The sequence below is a fragment of the Triticum dicoccoides genome, chromosome 5B (assembly GCF_002162155.2).
Source record: "Triticum dicoccoides isolate Atlit2015 ecotype Zavitan chromosome 5B, WEW_v2.0, whole genome shotgun sequence".
Classification (NCBI taxonomy): Eukaryota; Viridiplantae; Streptophyta; class Magnoliopsida; order Poales; family Poaceae; genus Triticum; species Triticum dicoccoides.
In genome coordinates, this window is record NC_041389.1 from 62,383,721 (window position 1) to 62,393,698 (window position 9,978).

Genomic DNA, 9,978 nt, shown 5'->3' on the forward strand with positions numbered 1-9,978 from the left:
ACTGTAGCCACGCCGGTCCCTCGTAGGCAGAGGGGAGCAGCCACGTCGCGACCGTACCCTGCATCGGGCTTCGTGAGGAGTCGTGGGCCGACTCCCATAGTCGGCCTCTCTGGAGGTCGCCAGCTTGGAGTCGGCTTGTCTTGGAGTCGCCGTCTGGGACTCGTCTTGTCTTGGAGTCGCCGTCTGGGACTCGGCTTGAGGGGCGCGGCCTGCCCCGATGTCTTGAAAGATCCTGGGACCCGAGTTAGCCTACCCGTGGCCCATTACTCCGACAACGATGATGCACCTGGCCTCTTCTTCCAGCTATAAAAGGGATGCGCCATCCGTTATGAATAGGAAGAGATGGGTTGCTTCGGTGACCAGGGCTGCAACGCATCAAGTACAAAATGAGGGCGTGTTTGGTTGCCGTAGTCTACAGTAGCTGCATTGCATAGCCTTCACAACTCAGCCTGGCTATGCAAATGCAGCCTCAAATGCATCATCTGCAAGTTGTTTGGTTGCATGCATGGGCTGATTTGGTTACCTGCATGTTAGTGGACAAACCCAAGGCATGGTGTTTGGTTGTATGCAACGCCTGGTGTGTGGTAACCTCTTTGGCTAGTTGGTGAGGTTACCAGCACACTTCAGCACAACCATGTAGCACACATCATAAGTAGAGCAGAGCATAAACAGAGCATCAACTACTTAACAGCATAGTTCAGATAACATAGTACCACACATCATAACGATAATTCAAACAGTTCAACGCATAAACCATAAAGCATACTCGATAGTACTTAGGAAGGAGGTGCCCCGGCCCTAGTCCCTGGCGGCGAAGGCTTCGTCGTGCTTCCCGCACTTGTTGGCCACCTCAATGCCATCCTCGTCGAAGATGATGACCTTTAGGGTGTCGGGAGTCAGGAGCTTGAACGTCAGCATGTAGCCGATCTTGATCTGATGAACGGCGGCGTAGGTGGCCCAACCCTGATCCACGCTCACCCTGCCGTTCAGTAGCTTCACCATCGCCCTCCAGGAGCAGTCGGTGTTGTTCCTCAGCTTGAACTACGTCGGCACCGCAACGAAGTGCTTGGTGAAGTCCAGGGGCATGGGGTTCCACTCAAGCTTCGGTGCAAGGATGATCTTGCAGAAGTGAGTTGGGCCACCCTCCTCATGGTAGTGGTCATAGTTGCGGCGCTTGCTGCTGGGGGGCTCCTCTATGCGCTCGTCGTCGCCAACCGTTGGCATCTTTGGTTCTTCCTTGGCGGCGGGCGGCAACACAACCTCGGGCATTGGATGAACCGGCCGCTTTCCTTGTTGTCAACGGTCGGGAGCACCTCCGTGCCCATCTCATTGCTCTTCTCGATCTGCACACAATTCATGGAGTCGGGCACAGTACAGAGTTCATGGCTTATTGAAGAGCATGTAGTTAAAACAGCATGACTGTCACTCTTCCTCCTCTCCATCACGCCTATATTTACTCACCCTAACCACCACTACTTACCCACCCCCTCTCTTCTCTCATTATCAACCTTCCTCCTCTCCATCGCCATGAGCTCCAGCTCTAGCTCCAACGCCAACCCCTTCCCTTGGGGTATTGGCTGGAGGGCCTTCTTCCTCGGATGGTTGGTTGGTGACCGCACCAAGTTCGAGAACACCATGGAGGTGTGCTCGAACTTCGGCTCCATGCTTGACATGCAGAAGAAATCTGATGCAGTGCTCATGAGGGCCACTGCACAAGAGTTGAAGACGCTGATTCATAACCCAGCGAAGGGCGCGATGGCAGTCGACATCATTCGCTGGGCCATGAATCAGGCCGTCTCCGATGACGCTAAACAGAGGAAGAAGTGGTCCAAGTATAAGAACTACTCGGCTCCTAATGACCGTCGTGACGCAGTGTACTGGGAGACGGCAATCGTGCCGCCGGCGGTCATCGATGGGGAGCCTAAGGAGGAGGAAGAACCGGTGCAGATGCTAGTGAGGGCGCCGGAGCCAGGCCGTCGTACCTCGCAGATCGACCTCGACTCCTCCGAGAGCGACGACGACCCGCCGCCCCGCAAGGCGATGGACAAGAAGATGAAGGCCAGCCACTCGACCCGTCGCTCCGCACGTCGGTGACGGCCGCCGCGGTTAGCCAATGTCTGTTGTGTACCCCCAATCCCCCTTCTACTCCATCCGCATCTACCTCTATTCCGATCTTGCATGGACTAGTATGAACTCGTATGAACTAGTATGAACTGCAATGCTTATCAACCTCTATTCCCGATTCCCCTCTCCGCTGTGGATTGAATCTACCGCCGGATCGAACGCGAAAAAGTAGTGCATGACGAACATAAAAGTGCTTACCGCCATTGCCGCGGGCCAGGTAATGATCTGCTTGCCCGTGATGGAGTCCGGTGGTCTTCTTGCTCTCCTCCGATCCGCCGCCGTCGGTGAGAGTTGGGAGAGTGGGGAGAGGGAGCGCTGAAGGGCGGTGAGGCTAATAACTGCCGGCGCTTCGGGAAGCAACACGGCTTCTCGAGCGTGGCCGCGCGCGTGCAGCCGCCGCAGCCCACGTCCACCGCTCAAGCCTGGCTTTGGAGAAACTGTCGATTCGAGAGTTCCGAGGGAGCCAGGCCCAAGAGTGCTTTAAACATCGTGCCATGCAGGCCCAACAGTGTATGCAGCCAACCAAACAGCCTGTTTTCTTCCCACGCGGGCCTGGTTGGGCCTCATGCAGGCAACCAAACACGCCATGAATGAATCATAAGGAACTACGTATCGGTTCAGTGACCAGGATGGTTACGTACTATGAATAATTGAGTCTTGTGGAAACGACGGGTCACTCTGGTGAACATGATCATTGTGTATGAAGGAAAAATTTAAGGCCCATGATTTGTTAAGGGAATTGTATGGGCGCCAGCTGTAGGAATAGTGATGATGTGGCTGTAAATGGAAACAATTTTTGCTTAGATGGCATGGTTGATGAGTGGACAGCTTGCATGTTGAGATAAATAAGGTAGTGGGGGTGAACCTCTTATGTATATAGGATTATAGCCTTTGTTATGATTGTGTTTTTATATTTTAATTAGTGTATGTGCCAAGTAAAGCTTTTGGGATGATTTGGATGATAGTTAACTTGATTTTGTGCAAAAACATAAACTTTTGCGCCGAGTGCAGAAAATCTTGAAAATCACTAGAGCGTAAAAGAAATACTCGTTTTTTTACAAAAAAATATGTAGAAATTGCCCACGTTTTCCGCATTTATATAGAAGCTACAAGCAAGATGATATAAAGTTCATAATGCAATTAGCAAAACATCTTGGAGGTGAACATTTCAACCTTATTCAGAAAACGCAGTGGAAGCAACATTTCAACCTTATTCAGAAGATTGTAAATGTTGACTTTTTCAACCTTTACACCCAAGACATTACAGTAAGGGTATATGGTAAGATTGGGCTCCTGATAGTGATACGCAGTGAACATTTCAACCTTGTTCAAAAAACGCAGTGGAGCAGCACTTTGCATTAACAAGAAACCTTACATAGCCTTGACACTATGTAACCCTCTATAAATTTCAGTTTGAAACACACGACTTTTGCATATGCAACAAACGCGGAGTTATATTACTAGCAAGAATGACTATCTTGAAGAAGTAATCTTAATGACTTGATGAGGTTGACTCCATGACTACTCTCTAAAAGTGGACCATGTCAGCAAAACCACAGGTTTTCAGGACTGTTTTTACCTAACTAGGTGTTGACTGACCCTGCACAGAGGAGGTGGATGCTGCCAACGCACCAATAGGCAGCTCCAGAGTGGGGGGAGCTGCTGCCACTGTTGTTGGTAGTCTCATAGGCAAATGAGTTAGGGGCAGAAAGCTGGTAGCTGGCTCCATTGCAATTGTTAAAGCATGGCAATGGCTGGGGTGCCTGAAATCACAGGCACCCAAGCTTATAGTAAGATGATGGTATCATTGCTGAAATTGGCGAATACTCCCTCCGTCCTGAAAAAGTTGTCCACAGCTTAGTTCATGTCAAATTTTACAAAATAATCCTTCCGCTTTTAAATCTAGTGCTAATCCCCCCCTCGCCTCTGCTTCTTCCTCCTTCGACCAAGCAGCGGTCGTAGCCACCGCCGGCGGCCGTCGTAGCCACCCCCGGCAGCCACCGCAGAAAGAGCGGGCGACAACCTACACCGACGCCCACCTGAGCCGTCGCCCACCTGCGGTTGCTCCGCCGCTGCGAACGTGGGCCGCCCGCACGGAGGCGAGCTGCCCCGCCGCCCAGGTGAGGCTGCTCCTCCAAGGCGACCACCTCGACGGGCGCCTCCTCCTCGTGGCCCTGCTCGCGTCCCTGCTCCGGCCCGTGGCCCTGCTCGCCGGTTCCTCATCCGCACGGCAACCCCAGCCGCCGCTGCCGACCCGGTCGCCGCTCCCCTCTTGAAGAATTCAGCAGGCAGCCATGCAGGGCAAGGCGGATCTTCTCCGGCGGCGAGACGACCACGCAGACATGCTGATGCCACTGCCGCCTGCCCTCCACTGCTGATTGCCTCTGCCCTCAACCACCTCGACTGTTGATTGCCTCTGCTGCTGCTGTTGGCTGCAGGTACAGTGCCAATTGCAGTATCAATTTCAGTTTGTCAATGAAGTACTCCATCAGCGTCAATTGTAGTGTTAATTGGAGTATTAAAATTTTCAATTGCAGTGATGATCTACTGCTGATGTTATCTGAAATTTATAGTGTTCTGTGTCTGTCAATCATACTCCATTCAGTGTCTTGTGTCTGAAATTTACAAATTTCAAACAAACACTATCAAACTTCAAGAAACCTAGACAATATTCATGTCCATAATCATGGAAACCTCTATTCTGCTTTGCCAAATCATGGACAAGATTCAGTTAGCTATGTGTGTGATGACTTGTTGTTGCTAGCTTGAGAAAGTTCAGTTAGCTTCAGAAACTAAATCATGTTGATGTTACTGTTAGCTTGTGAGCAGTGAGAACATAACAAATAACCATGTTGCTGTTACTGTTGCTACCTGAATTCCATGCTTGCATAATTACAGATATCTCAAAACTGATGCAGGTTAAGTGTTAACACAACACTGGCATACACAACATAATTCTAAACATTTATTAATTCTACACAGGAGAAGAAAAGACATGGCACACTAGAGAAAAAAGAAGAAAAGTTGCTATACCCCTTTACTGAACATTACGTAGATCCATCAATTTTCTTTTGGCCACAACAAAAAAATTCAAATAAAAGAGCAATTTGGCCACAACAAGCTCTCCTTTCATCTTTTGTACTCTTGGTCAGATTTAGGAACAGTTTCAGTTAACAAACATGTCGATCCATTTAATTCAAATATCATCAGATACAGTAGAGTACAATGGATCAATTTCCCAAGAGAAAAAATGTTCCAAGCAATCTCTATCATCTGAAACCATTGTACTGTACCATCCCAAAACTGACGGAGAGTGGATTTTTCTTCTTCTTCTTCTTCTTCTTCTTCTTCTTCTTCTTCTTCTTAGAATGATGATTGTACCAAAAAGAATAAATCAAATTCAGTTAGATGATCATTGAAACTGACAATGATGATGATCATTGAAAAAGTCACTGAGAGAATTCAATCTGATGCAGTACTCCACTTTACAAATTGAGCTTGAGTAGTTAATTACAAAAGCAAATCCCCATGGACCTGAGTCTTTATTATCACAAAAGGAGTAATTTCCATCAAATTTGCTTCAGGAGTATTTGGACACAACAACTTACACTTTTAAGTTTCTCTTCTTCAGAATATTGTCTAACTTAGATGGGCTGTAGTCATGTCCAAATTTACATCAAAGTACATATTCAGAGTTAAACTGAATTTACTAAATTCTGATCTTTTAGTTGTCATGAACCAAGAGACTGTACTGTAACAACTAAAACGTTATAAAGCCAATGATTGAACTTGTGGAAGAATTTCAACCACACAAGACTGTGATTCTCACCAATATCAAGGACTAGCCACTGCAATTATATCTTCAATTAAAATAACATCAGTTTTCAGTTTTTAGTTTACCAAATTCAGTTAAAATGACAACAATTTTCAGTTTTGGACACATTTTGTTTCTGCAAAATGGGAGAAACAAATTTGATCCTGCAGCAAAAAGAACTGAACTGAACATACTGAACTTGCACTAAAAGATCAATAAAGAAAATAATCAATAAAGACTGCCAACAATAGATAGAGAAAATAAAAAAGTTCTCCAGGCATAAATAATAAAAACTACTCCAACAAATAATAGTTATTCCACAGCTAGCTCAACCTTATGAGCAAAATTAAGCACTAGAAACGTTTTCTTGTCAAGCCTTAATACTTGGCTACAGGTAGCAAATGTTTGGGATCATTAATTTAACCAAGGTCACCAGCCATTACATACCAGGCCCTCTAGTCTAGATAAATATAAGTTTCACCACAACCAAAATACAACTAATAGTCTAGATAAATATAAGTTATACATCACCAAAATATACAACTAGTTGCAGCTTCCAAAAGATGCCATGCAAGCAAGGTTAGAGGTTACAAACATTGCATGCTGGGAACATATAAGTAATAATAGGGTAACTCATGCATGCATGCATCCATCACAAACAAGATGGAGCTAGAGCGCAAAGCAGCATCTGGCATCGACGGCTTCCTCGTGATGTATGAACCGCGTGACACAGTCCACGGGGGTAACTCGCACTGGTTCCCTTTTCTTGCTGCTGGTTGTTGCTTTAGTCTTAACCTGGACAATGGTGATCTGTACATCATGCTTGGGCGGACGATATCCACCTAGCAGCATATACGTACGTACACATATGTTAGTACAGCAACACTATAGATATCTTCCATGAACTGACTGATCACAAAAACCATGCAATGCATGCACAAATGACATCAGAGATCGAGAGACAGAGAGTTATATATACTCACTTTGCAGTTGCACCACGTAAAACAAAATAGCACCAGAGTCCACATCTTTGCCAGCATAATCCAAGCACATGTCCTCACCCACACAATCATCCACAAGCCATGAGAATGGCAAAAGGATGGGCTCGCTGAGATACACAGAATGATCTTTATCAAGCAGCTGATAAGCAGCAAGCCCTCCATCTCTGCATGTGTAGATAAAGCCATCGACAGACACACATCTACCATTTAAATGGCACTTTGTAGGGCAAGTTCTTGACAGGTCCTCTGCGAATGCTGCCCAAGGCATGACAACACGCCATTGCTTGGCACCCAGGTCAAACAAAAGACAGGAACCTGTGAGAGCATCACAGACTATAAAGGAATCGTCATTCACTGCTACATATCCAGATATCATAACCTTCCTGTGGAGAACATGCGACTGATCTGTCTTGCAACGCAGCCACGTGGTGGATCCATAACTGAACCTTGTCTGATGGAAAACTTTCAGAGTATCAGTAAGGGCAATGGTCTCTCCACCAACTGTGTTAAACAAAACAAAAGTATCAGCACTTGGCAGCCGCCGTACAGATAGACGATCCATAGCCATCGTACGGTCCTTGTTCAGACTAAACTCAAGCATGCCATCTCTATTCCTCGAAACAGCGTGTATTTTTGAGCCACTGTGAAGGAAAAAGTGCCAATAGTCACCATCACCAACATATGTTGCAACATAACACGACGGTTGGAGAGGCTTGCCGTCGTCTCCTCCTCCTTGCAACAGTGAAGTCTCATCCATAACGCCTGTATTGTAGATGACTAGTTCTGACCCAGCTTGGCAGATGATAAACAGATCTTTATTGATACTTGTTGTAGCAACCGGACGCCTTTCAAAAGGGACTCGGTGTTGCATTGAAGGACGGCCAACCAGCGTGCGGTGAGGCATTGCCGGCAAGGGCTGCTGTGACGGGAGAGAGCAGTCGCGGGCAACGTGACCTTTGGTGCCGCAGGAAAAGCAAAAGCTTGGACAGTCTTTCATTTCGAGAAACCGTCTGCAGCAAGAACCAAATTAAACATGTCATCACTCCACTCACCAAGAGAAACTCACTAAGAAAGATGTAATAAGCTAGGTTAAACATGAATCTAAATTAATTCAGATCAAGCAAGACCTGCAACAATCAAGCATCTTGGAGGGTTGGTCGACGTGTTGCTGGGAACAGCTGGTTAGATCCTTCTCATGCCCTTCTTGGTGTTGCAGCAGCACCGGACAATCCTTGTCCTCGTACTCCCTAATTGATCCATGATTAGTTGACAGTAGACAACAAATACGTAAACAAGGCGACCAAATAAATAAATGGTCAAATAATCTGTGCGTGGAAAAAGTAAACTAGCTAGTTTGCTGCTTACTGTAGAAAGCAGAATTCCTGGTTCTCTCGATTGCGCTCCATGTCTACCCGGCGGAAAGAGGAATGCAGCACCTCTATTCCCCCCTGAGCTGGATCTTGGAGGTTGAAGGTGGTGACAATGGCATGTAGGTTGTCACACCGGCAATCTTCTAATTGTTGACGTGGTGTCAGGCTGATCCAGACGGAGCACATGAGCCGACCGTCGAGACGGGTGAGGAAGCCACACCCATGACATGAACTGTAAGGACATACAGAGTCGATGGTGATGGGCGGATCCAGCCTGAGCCTCCCCCTCCCCTGATCATCACCCTGATCCTGGTGTATGTAGCTGAGCTTGTAGGCATAGATGGTGTTCCCACGGAGCATGTAGATGGCATTGTCTTGCTCCATGTAGACGCCGCGGCCGACGATAGGGATGTAGTCTCGCGGCGGCCTTGTTTCGTCGGTGAGCACCGGGGTCCAGTCGCGGGAGCCGGAGCAAGGGGCAAAGGTGAAGAAGCCGCGGTCTTGCTTCAAGGAGACGAGGATGATGGGGCCAGGGAGCACGGCGTAGCCCTGGAGGAACCCGCCGCCCAACCACCGGTACTTGTCCTTGTCGTGTTTGTGTTGGCCGACCTGCTCCCATTGGCCCACGCCCCCGCCCTCGGGGAGCGGATGCAGGGGTCGCATGAGGAGGCTCAACTTGACGCCATATTCTACGATGGGGCACAGAGCAAAGATGTGGCCAGCGGCGGAGATGGGCATGCAGTTACGACTCCTCCCTGCTTGAATCTCCGGCGGGAAAGGAAGATGCTCCGGAGATGTGTCTGTCTGGGGCTGCTGCAGAGATAGGTGCAGGGCATGGGGTTGCTTGCCGGCACCGTCGTCCTCCTGGCGCAGGACGCAGAGCGAGCGGCCGTCGGGAGCCAGGGCGGCGCTGGCGTCGAACCTGCGACCAGTCCGCGTCTTGATGTCGTGGAAAGCCTCGAGCGCGTCGTCGCTCCGGCCGAGGATCCGCCCGGACCGCGCCACGCGGAGGCGTTTGAGCCGTAGGACGACGCCGTCCTTCAGGCCGACGAGCAGCGACCAGCCGGGGCGGTCGGCGCCGGCGCCGGCGCCGGCACCGGCGGGGGTGGAAGAGTAGTCCGTCCCGGGGGCCACGCGGGGGATCCGGGGGGAGCAGAGACTACGCCAGCGGCACTCGCAATTGCGCAAACGGCACTCGGACTCACGCGCCAGCTTCCACTCCTCCGCCGTCTCCGTCTCCGCCGCCATCATCGACCGCAAGCCCTCCCCCTCCGCCTCCATCATCCTCCTAGCTAGGGTTAGGGTTAGGGTTAGGGATTTGCTCTCGCTGGGGTTCGCTCGGGACTCGCGAGATCCGACTGGCTTTCAACGAGGGAAGTTGGGCTATGAGGGAGGACTAAACCTCATGGGCCGTTCGTTTTGGGGCAGTCTTATGTTACAACATTTTTGGGCCCAACTTTTGTTACACCCATTGCTGCAAACTTTGTTGTCTCCATTCTTCTTCTTTTTTTAACATAGTACAGACGCAAACGCTCATATATACGTGCATACACTCACCCCTATAAACATACACACGCACACTCTATCCCTATGAGGGTCTCCAAGAGACTAGCCGACATGTGACTCGTAGTCGACGGAACGTCTCCTCCCACTGAATGTGTATCGTCGG

General features: G+C 49.0%; 1 protein-coding gene across 1 annotated transcript; it reads right to left on the reverse strand.

The window, feature by feature from the left end:
- Positions 1-6,192: 6,192 nt before the first annotated feature.
- Positions 6,193-9,685, reverse strand: LOC119307378. Its single transcript, XM_037583454.1, has 4 exons — positions 8,305-9,685; positions 8,067-8,186; positions 6,922-7,949; positions 6,193-6,780 (listed from the first exon to the last, which is right to left on the reverse strand). Exons 1-4 carry the CDS (start codon positions 9,591-9,593, stop codon positions 6,608-6,610), a joined length of 2,610 nt encoding a protein of 869 aa, XP_037439351.1. The 5' UTR covers positions 9,594-9,685; the 3' UTR covers positions 6,193-6,607.
- Positions 9,686-9,978: the final 293 nt, after the last annotated feature.

What these genes read in the sequence shown, in the direction of transcription:
- LOC119307378 (XM_037583454.1), bottom strand. Translation starts at nt 9,593, where the DNA reads ATGATGGAGGCGGAGGGGGAGGGCTTGCGGTCGATGATGGCGGCGGAG. An exon ending in AAGATGCTTGATTGTTGCAG is followed by an intron (nt 7,950 to 8,066) that starts GTCTTGCTTGAT and finishes TTCTTGCTGCAG; the next exon opens with ACGGTTTCTCGAAATGAAAG. An exon ending in TTACGTGGTGCAACTGCAAA is followed by an intron (nt 6,781 to 6,921) that starts GTGAGTATATAT and finishes ATATGCTGCTAG; the next exon opens with GTGGATATCGTCCGCCCAAG.